This window comes from Oryzias latipes, chromosome 8, assembly GCF_053564925.1.
Source record: "Oryzias latipes strain Hd-rR chromosome 8, Olatipes_Hd-rR_3.1".
Taxonomy (NCBI): domain Eukaryota; kingdom Metazoa; phylum Chordata; class Actinopteri; order Beloniformes; family Adrianichthyidae; genus Oryzias; species Oryzias latipes.
Genome location: NC_136244.1, coordinates 7,054,677 through 7,066,022, shown reverse-complemented (window position 1 = coordinate 7,066,022; position 11,346 = coordinate 7,054,677). Strand labels below are relative to the sequence as shown.

The window sequence follows — 11,346 nt, the reverse complement described above, 5'->3', positions numbered from 1 at the left end:
CCACTGCAAGTTGTTCCACTGAAATGAGTTTGGTCTGTTATGTTCATCATTGGTACACTTTAGCTGTGAGACAAATCATGTAGGATTCTTACAGCATTCATTTTTTTATAATGGTGCAGAAAATAAGTATTTGGTCAATTACCGTGGTTGGAAAGATCAAACTTGTTTTGGTCCATTCCTCCATATAGATCTTATCAAGAGCTGTGATGTTTTGTGGCTGTTGTTGGGCAGCAATGGCTATTAACTCCTTCCACAGATTATCTGCTGGATGTGGCACCAGTCTATACCACTCCAGAACCTTGAAATTATTTTAAAGTGCCACTACTTTGTTGCCCGGGTGACGTGTTGAGATCGTCATGCTGGATGACCCTGCCACATTTTCATCCTCAGTGCTCTCACTGATGGAAGGAGGTTGCCCTTGGGGTCCTTTGACAGCTCTTTGGTCTTCGTCGTGGTGGAGAGGTTGCCGTCTGACCGTGGGATGTGGACAGGTTTTTTTTTTTACAGAGAACGCATTTAAAGGGTTGTCATTAAGTCGGGGTTACGGCAGAGAACAGAGGAGCTTTTAAAGAAGTAACAGGTCTGTGAGGAACAGAATTCTTGCTTGTTTTTAAGAGATAAACATGTATTTTCTGTACCATTACACAAATTAAATCCTTTAATACCATACGATAAGATAAGATAAAAAGATAAGATCCGATAAGATAAGAATATTTATCTCACGACAGCGAAATTATTTTGTCTGCAGCAGCAAAAAAAATACATCCAGATAGCAAAAGTGACATTCAAAATAGAAAAAGTGATTTTCAAAATAGTAAAAAATGTGATTTCCTGTATTATTTTTATACATTCTGTCCCTCACAGTTGATGTAGATGTGTATCGACGATGAATATTACAGAACTCCCATCGGTTTTTAGTAGTTTTGCAACCATATTATTATTAGATATACATAACTTATTTTTAATATCATGTGTTTTATTATAGATTTAAAAACCATCTTTCTGTTTTTTGAGATGCCATTTTGAAAGGCATTGACAGATTCACCCAAAATCAGGCAGGTTTGCAGTACAAATTGTGAATGAGGCCTTTATTTCCACATAGCATAAATGAAAGCTCTTTGAAGAATGTACAGGAGAAAAAAATACACAACAAATACGTATTTGTTGAAATGTTTTATTCAAATTTTAATAAGTGTTTTTATATAGGCTGAGATGATTTTTTAAATAATGGAACGTTCCTGTTTTAATTCACGGAGCTGTGACGTGTGGAGGGGGGGGGGGTGACATCATCGACGTTGTCAACAGCACGTTGTTAAGTAACGAAGGGGGGGGAGGCAGTCTGGAGTACAGAACGGCCGTGTGAGCGAGCGGAGCTTCTCAGGGACTATCAACAGGGAGCGCAACCGACGACTGAGCGTTGAGCCTTGGGTATGAGAGCTGCCAGAATCCGCTCTCATCCTCTTCTGGTCGGGCTTTTGTCCGACTGACAACCATCGAATCAGACACTCCACTTCATCAGCTGTCGGAAGAACCCGGTATCGGGTGAGTGTTGGGTCGGGGAAGCGGAGAAACCGAGGGGGAAAAAGGGAGCCGATGCGACCGAATCGCAGTGTTCTGTTCACGGCTCACAGAAGAGAGGGGGAGGGGGCGAGGAGTACGAATGGCTATTTTGACTGGCTAATTCAGTGTGTATAAGGGTGCTGTTGTAAATATAATACAAAATGTAGCAAAAAAGTATTTTAGTGACGGTTGAATTTATTTTGTTGGCAATAAAATGTAATGCGTTTGCGTTCGGTTCGACTAGCACTAGCTAAAATCGTAGCGGTCCAAACGACAACTACCTTCAATATACTATTTATTTAAAAAGAAACACACAATCCGCAGCATCAAACACACATGCATTAAAACAATCTATTTTTTTTCTCCAAACATGTAAAGCACAAGTGTTTGCTCTATCGACCACAACGCTGTCTTTTACGAGTATAAGAGCAGAAGGATCAGGATGTGGGCTACAAATCGTCTGTGTGATTTGGAAACAAACAGGCGTGCATGACGTGACGTTAGCATGTTTTTCTGTTATTGCGAAATTGTGCGCCTTTCCTTTCTTGACATTTCTTTTCCTGTTTGTGCAGAGGACATTTCCCGTCCACGTAACCTCAATAGTCAGACAGTGTCAGGCTCCTAAGAGCGCACTACTTTGTTGCATGGAAGTTTGGACCATCATGTACCACCCATACTCGGACACCATGTCTCCACATTGAGCGTTAAGTCTCGCCCTGACCAGCAGATGTGTTCCGTCCCATCTTGACCAATCCACTCTCAGGGAGACGATTACTACCCTAATGGCACATGTTGTTTTTCCAGTACAGTGTGACGGGCTAATTCCAATTGCTGGGCTCAGGCCACCTTGGAAACTTTAAACCAAGGATATTCTCCTGACCGAGTTAGCCAATTTCATCCAAACAGAAGCATTTTGTGCTGCTAGTCTGTTTTGCTCCATTAATCAGAAGTACTTGAAGCTTTGCGGTTGCCCTCTAAGTCTGGTGCTTGGCTGCAGGACCCATGGTACCCTCTTGGTATAATGAACCCAAACCCTTGTTTAACCCTGATCCTTCTGGCTCCTTGACACATAGCAAGCTGTCCTTATGGGTCGGAGTTCATTATGGATTTAGGACTTTATTTTAACATTAAAGAGGGACTCCAATGAAAATTGTGTTTTTGATACATTCTTGTAGGATTTCCCTCATGATGGAGGATATATATTTATATAGAAAATTGAGCTGAAAATTGCATTTCTGAGTATTTCTTTATTCAAATCGTTGTGAATCAGATGAAAAAATGCAGTTTCAAAGAGCTCGTGTGACGTAGAAATGACTCCCTGCTCTGCACCTTTCTGATGCATCCACTTGTGGACGACTAGATCCATGCACATCTTCGTTTTCCTCATCTGAGCGGACACCTGGCTCATACCTGTTTAGCTGCATAGCTCCAGTATTATAACCAATAATGCCCCACACACACACAGACTCACACACACACACACACACACTGGTTATAGTTAAGCATGAGTTATTTAAGTCACCAGCTGATTCTTGGTGGAAGATGAGATTGATGTCTGGTTGCTTAAGTTGTCATAATGTCTTATTTTGCTTTTCTGAGATCTGGTAAAACTTTTGTACCCATAAGAGGATGTTGGTTGAGGTTATTCTTTAAAGTGCAACCAAGAAACTGGTAGAGTACGTGCCTAGTCGTACTTATCTTGCAAGTGCTACTTGTTAAGAAGTGCTTTTTTTTTAGTAGTTGTCGTAGCCTCACTGAATTATATTTGACATTGTTTCTCAGAAATGTGAATCTGCATCAGGGCATTGTCTGCGGCTTTTTTTGTTTGTTTCTCTGAAAGTTTATTGCACACAATTGTGTGTTTGGGCCTCGGCATGGATGGAGCCTGCTACTGTTCTGTTGTGCTCATGCTTTCCATTCTGTGGCAGTGCCAGCACAAAGCAGCAGAGAGCTTAGCCTTGCTCTTGCACTGGCTGCTCAATGTGGCGTGGTGGAGCGTGCTAAATAAATGATGATCATGCTCCAGCATCACGTGCAGCTCAGCTCTAAAAGAAAAAAGGGGGGAGAAAAAAATCAGCATTTCATTTTTGTGTGCCAAGTGGTGTTGCTCCTGCAGCATTTGTCTATGGTTCACTCCTCTTCCAAGTAGAAACGGCCATTTGCACGTTGCCCTCATTTCTGTGTCTTACTCCTCCCTTGCCCGCTTGTTTAGCTCACAGCAACCCCCACCCTTCCACGCCAAGCTCCCTACAAATCTCATCTTGTATTTCTGGAGAGCAGACAGCTGTTTGCTGATCAGTTAGCAGGGCTCAGGCTGACTTCGCAGAAGCATGTGGTCGCTGTCTGGTATTGATTCAGATCATGGGAAGAAACTCTTGAACAACAGGCTTTCCTTTTTGGGCCTCTTGGAACAACTGAGAACTTCTCCAACTTTTATTCTTTGACTTCTCATCCCTCAAAAATGTAAAACAAAGTAAGATGTGCATAACATGACAGGATCCTTCCTCATTTTAACACAATAAACATTGTTTTTTTATGACAGTAACACCTTGCAGCCATGGAGCTCAGAGTGGGGAACAAATACCGGCTGGGGCGTAAGATAGGGAGCGGTTCCTTTGGAGACATTTACCTTGGTAAGTTGGAACTGCTGGTTTTTAATAACGATAGTTTTGGTTTATCACATTGTTGCGTTAGTGGAAATTCTCCTTCTGAACTTCTGCATGCTCCTCCTCAGGTGCCAACATCGCCACAGGTGAGGAAGTTGCCATTAAGTTGGAATGCGTGAAGACTAAACATCCACAGCTGCACATCGAAAGCAAGTTCTACAAGATGATGCAGGGAGGAGGTGAGGATGGGTGGCCTTGATGTACTTGCATGTTATTGTTGTAGGTTGGCAAATCAATGATAACACATGCTGGCCCTCAGCAGAAATCCCTTTCGAGACTATATTTGAGTATTTAGCAGCATGGGCTGTGTGGGAAACGATGTAATTTGGCGACATTAACATTCTGCTTTTGCATTGGTTTCTGTTTCTCCTTTAGTGGGTATCCCATCAATAAAGTGGTGTGGTGCAGAGGGAGACTACAACGTGATGGTTATGGAGCTGCTCGGCCCCAGTCTGGAGGATCTGTTCAACTTTTGCTCTCGGAAGTTTAGCCTAAAGACGGTCCTGCTTTTAGCCGACCAGATGGTATGATGTCAAGCTTTTTTTGGACATTTTTCATGTTCACTTGATAACTGTGCAGCCTCTCAGGTGGTTGAGTCCAAGCAAAAGTATAGTGAGACCAAATTCTCCTCTGAAAGAACCCTCGGCCCTATTTGCTCTTGCATCTATAGTCGGAGGTCCTGCATCAGACACGGCTTGTTTATTTTCCAGCTGCACCTGTTCTACATGCTGCTGATTACCAGGATCTTGTGTGTTCAGTCTATCCTAATCTAGAATCACCTGATCTAGATAATCGGCAGTTAAGTAGCCAGGGTTCATGCAGAGTCTTAAAGTCTTCCATTTCCAAAATACAAATGATACCTCTAAAGGTTCTTAAGATTGTATTCAATAAAACATTGTTGCGATTAAGTGTTACTGTTTTAAACTTGTTAGCTGTATTTTTGTGCCAGAAAAATGTAATGGTGCTACCTCCTCAATTTTTTTTTATTCAAGATAAGAACCAATTATGGTGAGTTTTGAAGCCCCTGGGGTATCGTAATCCCAGAACACTGTCAGGGGAGATAATATCTCACAAGCAGCTTTTAGAAGTTTCAAATTTTATGCTCCGGTTGCAGAAAAGTTCCTTCTCCAGTCCCCAGTGAATCAGGACATGTTTGAGGCTCGCTGCACCTTCTTATAGCGTGGTTGTGAAATGGGCATTGAACGCGGCTCTAAGTGGCCTTAAAAGGGTCTTAAATTGAACCTGTTGTAAATCTGTCAGGGTAGAGATGGACACAAAACAAGTCGGGCAGTAGCTTTTAGAAGCAGGGTTAGGTAAACCTGGATTTGACCATTCTGACCTATATTTATTTTCATGGATAACTCACCCTTTGTTCCAACCACAGCTGCTTTGTCAGTCCTCTATATACAGGTGTTTGCCTCCCTCTGTACAGCCTAATGAAGGCCTTCCTGTGCCTTTTTTTTCCCCATATGTCCTGTTGTCCTCTTTGTCCTGTCGTGTCCCACTTTGCCTGAGTCATCGATGTATTGACTGCTTTCACTCCATTCTGACAGTGAAACGCTATAATAACTACAGAAGCGAGGGATGACCGCTTCTCTATTCCTCTATTCCAGATCAGTCGCATCGAGTACATCCACTCCAAGAACTTCATACACAGAGATGTGAAGCCGGACAACTTCCTGATGGGACTCGGCAAGAAGGGCAACTTGGTGTACATCATCGACTTCGGCCTGGCTAAAAAGTACCGGGACGCTCGCACACACCAGCACATCCCCTATAGAGAAAACAAGAACCTGACGGGAACGGCGCGTTATGCATCCATCAACACGCATCTCGGAATCGGTAAGGTGTTAAATGTCTAGACATGCACCTATGTAATTCTGAATAAACTGGAATATAAAGTCAGAAATCTGCAGTTACAGGGCTCCAGACTGCGAGCAATTGGTCGCATTTTGCGACCAAAATTTGAGAGTGTGCGACTGAATTTTACATCCAGTCGCACATGTGCGACCAATAAATTTGCTTCCCCCACCCTTCGTATTTTTTTATACATCAAACGTGGAAGGGGCACGTCAATGATCAATGAAATAATTAATGAGACGCAAGCGCACAGGCACGCAGGCAGACACACACACTCGTGCACATACTCATGAAACGCGAGCACGTACACTCTCGCGTGATACCTGTCTGTGAGGCGGCCACTGCGTGTGAGAAGAATAGGGAAAGCCTCTGTGAGTGGCTAAAATGCGTGGAGGGGGCGGGGCCTAGAGATAATCGAGCGCGCGTAAAAATCTGTGGGAAGGAAACTGAGATAAATATCACAACCTGATATGTGCGTCTGAGCTATGGGTAAGCGAACTATTGATTCGTTCTTCCGACCTGCGGCTAGTGTACCAGTGCCAGAGTGTACAGCAGGGGTCTCAAACTCGCGGCCGCAGGCTATTTGCGGCCCCCAAGATGATATTTCGCGGTCCCCGCCTTAATATGAAGGTTTAATGTTACTGCAGGCCGCCAGTTTGTATGAAGACACTTTTTCATCGTCGTGCACGGAGCTGACCAACCAATCACAGTGGGGTATATGACTCTTGGGGGCGTGACAGTGACAGGGTTTGAAAGCAGGAAACCTGACAGCTCCCTCCCCGGACCACATTAAGGAGTTCTTTACTTTCTTTTATAACATTTATTCGCTCGTAATTTTCTACATACACGCAGTCCGTGCTGAACTTTTCTCTGGGCCGCACAGAACCGGAGGAAGGTTTAGGTTTTGGTTACGGTTACGGCGGCGCATCAAACGGGTTACGGCAGCACACCGCTCCCGTCCCGCGGGACTCGGGTCAGCTGAGGAGAATAAATGTCCCACACCTACATGCGTGACAGCTGACGGGGCTTGAAATTTAAAGACGCTCGAGCAAAAACAACATTAGTTTTAGACACACTGAAAATACGTGGGGAAAATGCAACGATAGACGTGCTTGAGATGAACCAGCACCTCGCCTGGATCGTTGGGGAGACCAGGCGGGGGGGGGGGCTGTGAGATGAAAGCGAATCTGCAGCAAGACTGAAGGAGAACAGTTGGAGTTGTCCTTAACATTCAATTTAGTTTTAATATTCTTCTCCCCCTTAGTATGATCTGTGTTATTATATATTTTATGATTATTTTAATGTTTTGTGATGTATGTAGCCTTTTTTAATGAATTGGTATTTTAAATTATTTTAATTAATCACTCCACTACAAAAACCATCAGGACACATGTCCCATAATGCATTGTTTTGTAGTCTGTAGGGCAGCTTTCAGTCAGTTCAGTTTCCAGCTGTGTCCGGGTAGGTTTGCCCCTTGCTCCCACCCCTTTCTCGCGATATTTTTGTGATGATTGACAGTTGATGTTGGAGCAAAAACAAAAATATATGTCTCACACCAGGTGATCTGCGCAGCGTTGAGTTCACCTGGGTGATCTCAAACACGGTTATTGTGCATCTTGGCTGCACCTATTTAGTGTCACAAAGATAAATTTCCATCATTTTTCTTTACTTATTTGTACTGTCATGACAGTGATGGTGCTGTCAGTTTACCTTCTTGTTGCATCTTCAAAAGTGCAGAATAAAATGTGACACTGCATTTGAAACAGCACATTGTAATTTCTGCATCTATTATTAAAGTATTTATTAGTAATACAGTGGAAGTTAGTAGATTTGGTTAGAATATTGATTTACGGTATGCGCCCCTAAATTTTCTGGTTGCGCCCCTAAAATTTTCAGTTAGGGGCCACTGTGCTCCTAGTGAAAAAAGTTAGTCTGGAGCCCTGAGTTAGGTTCATGATTTTTACTCTCTTTTATTCAAATAAAAATTTCTTTCATGCATACTGAAACATTTTTCACTATTTCCATGCCACTTTGTCACGTCTGACTTGACTTTATTGGAGCTTTCTTATTTTTTAGACACTAGTCAGGCTTCAAAGATTGTTTTTTATTCCTGCTTGACCTTTTTATTTGCCGTGATTGAGGCACACGCAGCTGGTTCAACCGTCTATTCTATTTTGTCTCTGCAGAACAGTCCAGGCGTGATGATCTGGAGTCTCTGGGATATGTCCTCATGTATTTCAACCTGGGGTCCCTCCCCTGGCAGGGCCTCAAGGCTGCAACCAAGAGACAGAAGTATGAGCGGATCAGCGAGAAGAAAATGTCCACACCCATTGAAGTTCTCTGCAAAGGATACCCATGTAAGTGAAAAAAATGTGCTGAAAAAAAACAGTTGTTCCAAAAATAATTCCTGTTTGTCAGTCAGTGCTGGATTATCAATGCAGTTCAATAGCAGTATAATCAGATGAATCTTTTCTATTGCACCTTCAGTATGTTTTAACTCTGGGCCGTTTTATTTTACTTTCTCCTTTAGCTGAATTTTCCACATACCTGAACTTTTGCCGCTCGCTCCGTTTTGACGACAAGCCAGACTACTCCTACCTACGCCAGCTTTTCAGGAACCTTTTCCACCGACAGGGTTTCTCCTACGACTACGTCTTCGACTGGAACATGCTCAAATTTGTACGTTTGCAGTGCAAATAAAACCGGGTTTCTGCTGTGTACCTGACTTTAACTTATTGAACATGCTTGTCAGGGTGCCAGTCGGACGACTGAGGATGGAGATCGTGAGAGAAGGGCGGGAGAGGAGAGGGAGGATCGGATAGCAGGAGCCCCCAGGGCGGCAGCCTCTCGTGGGTTACCTCCAGGACCTACCGCTGGAGCTCCCAACCGTGTTAGGAACGGGCCAGAACAAGCCATCTCCAACCCTGCCTCACGGGTCCAGCAGTCCGGTGAGTGTTCTGCTACTTTCCCTTTAGGGCCGCGGCCGATCTCAGAATAGTGTCCATATGGGCTGATTTGTGCTTAATTATAGGTAATACGTCACCTCGTGCAATTTCTCGTGCAGAGCGAGAGAGGAAAGTAAGCATGCGGTTACACCGCGGAGCCCCCGCCAACGTGTCGTCCTCGGACCTCACGGCCCGGCACGATCAGTCAAGAATTTCCACGTCACAGGTGAGCATCCCAAAGCGGAAAATCCTGTAGCTTCCTTGTCATAAAAGTAGTTAAAAGTAACTATTGAAGCAACTAAAATAACCCAAAAACAAATAATTTCGTAAAGTGCAAACAAGGGTTTGGAATCACTAACTTGGTAGATTTCTGCAGGCTTTTATTGTAGATCTGTGTATAGTAGAATTAGTTGCTGTTCAGCCAGATATTATTAGTCACTTCTTTATGTCAAGGAAGTGTTTTTGAGTCGCTATCTGTATTTTATTAGGTCAGCGTGCCGTTTGAGCACATGGGGAAGTGAACAATTTCAGCTCTGCATGCACGTGAAAGCAACCAGGTGAGTCTTGGCTTTAAAAAGTCAATGTCAACAGAAGGAACCTTCTCTAACCATGATCTGTTGTTGCAGGGCTGCAAGGAATTTTTGCCTGCCGTTTTTTTCTTTTTGGTTATGTTTTTTTTCTCCCCCTATCCTTCTCCATTCTTTTAACTTGTTCAGTGAAAAAGCTGGTTGTTGATGTTGATTCTTTTGGAATGAGATATTAAATTTTTCACCGATTCAAAACTCGTATTAAACCTGCATTTTTACTTGGACTTCCGTATCCTGAAGCCTGGATCACAAACATTACAGTACAGTCGGAAGTCGCACTTTGACCGGATCTTTCCCACCCCTTTATCCCTCTGAAGCATTCCCTAAACATTATCCAATGTGAAGTAAAGCTGACATCAAGAGCAAAAGGGTGTGAGGGAAATGCATTTTTTTCCTACTTTTTCCAAGCTTTTGCTCTCTTTTTATTTTTTTTATCTTTAGTTTAATGCAGCAAAGATGACTTTTCACACAAATCAACTTCATTTCCATGAATATGTTTTAATTGCTTTTAAGAGATACCAGCGAAAAAAGAGCATTTAATTGAGATGGAGAGATGAAGGTGAGAGGACAGCGAGCTAGTAGAACGGCAACTTTGAAAGGTTTGAGTAAGTCCTGTTTTAACTGTTGTAATGTTTCCCGCTGTTGCTTCCCCCTCATTCCTTTTTGCGATATCCTCTCAATAGTTATCCATCTAAACCCCAGACACCCCTTTTTGTGGCCCGTTTTGACTTTTTAAGATTAAAAAAAAAAATATTTTAGGGTTAGTTGATATTTTAAAGATACACTCCCAATCTTGAGGAAAACTCCATGGAAAATTCTGATAATAGAGCAGAAACCATATTTTTTGGCTACACTTTTTTTTTTGTATTTTTTTTTAATTTTTTGGGTTATTGGATGCTATTCGGGAGGGAAAGCCCTGTTAGATTACTGGGGTCCAGGGCATCATTTGATTTTTTTTTTTAATTTTATTTTGTTTTTCCTTTGTTTACTCCACTGTAAATATTTTTTTTATTATTTCACTGTAAAGCCAAATGTGGTTAATTGTTGTAAAGGTGTAAAGTAGAAAAATGCATACTAATGGTCTAGGGCTGGGACTCAGAAGAAAGACTTAAACTTTAAGACGGGCGTCCGTTCCTGTGCCAGCTGGGTCATTCAACAGTTCTTTGTGTGTAAGTGACTGAATCCCTGCGGAGAACAATAAAGTAACTTTTACATTTTCTCTTTAATTTGTAATATTTATGCAAACTTTTTTGTACATCTTTTTACTTTTTTTTTTTTTGTGCTTTTAACAGGGCGTTTGGTCCGCCCTATAACATACTTCTATACTTTAGATTTTTTTTTCATTATTCCTCCAGCAAAAAATGTCTAAAGTTTTTCGTGTTTTTTAATGTTTTATTTTAACCTCTCAGCAACCTTGATGATGTCATTTAAAAACAAGATGTGACTGAAAAAATGCAATTGCAGGGATGATTGTGTATATAACAGTGTATTGTGTGTAATTACCTTTGTACAGGCCATCATGACCCAGTGGCATTGTGACTATAGATTTAGGGTGGGGGTGACCTTCAAGGAGATGAAGCAAAGGGGATTTCACTTTGTGTATTGTGTACTGATATCCTGTACAGTTCTTTAACACTTTACTTACAGTATTTGTGTATATTTTATGAAGTAATAAAAAACGTTGCCGACATTTTTGGACTGGTTTGTTTTTATTCGGTTGTCCTATAA

The 11,346-nt window shown here is 42.2% G+C and overlaps 1 protein-coding gene across 2 annotated transcripts; it reads left to right on the top strand.

The window, feature by feature from the left end:
• The first annotated feature begins 936 nt into the window (after positions 1 to 936).
• On the top strand, positions 937 to 11,308 carry LOC101175322 (casein kinase I). Of its 2 annotated transcripts, none has more exons than XM_004071794.5 (11): positions 937 to 1,542; positions 4,103 to 4,193; positions 4,295 to 4,405; positions 4,602 to 4,750; positions 5,840 to 6,068; positions 8,273 to 8,443; positions 8,617 to 8,765; positions 8,839 to 9,034; positions 9,151 to 9,257; positions 9,520 to 9,588; positions 9,658 to 11,308. In XM_004071794.5, exons 2-10 carry the CDS (start codon positions 4,118 to 4,120, stop codon positions 9,550 to 9,552), a joined length of 1,221 nt encoding a protein of 406 aa, XP_004071842.1. In that variant the 5' UTR covers positions 937 to 1,542; positions 4,103 to 4,117; the 3' UTR covers positions 9,553 to 9,588; positions 9,658 to 11,308. The 2 variants fall into 2 exon arrangements, with proteins under 2 accessions (XP_004071842.1, XP_011476808.1); XM_011478506.4 differs by having other exon boundaries at positions 949 to 1,542; positions 9,118 to 9,257.
• Positions 11,309 to 11,346: the final 38 nt, after the last annotated feature.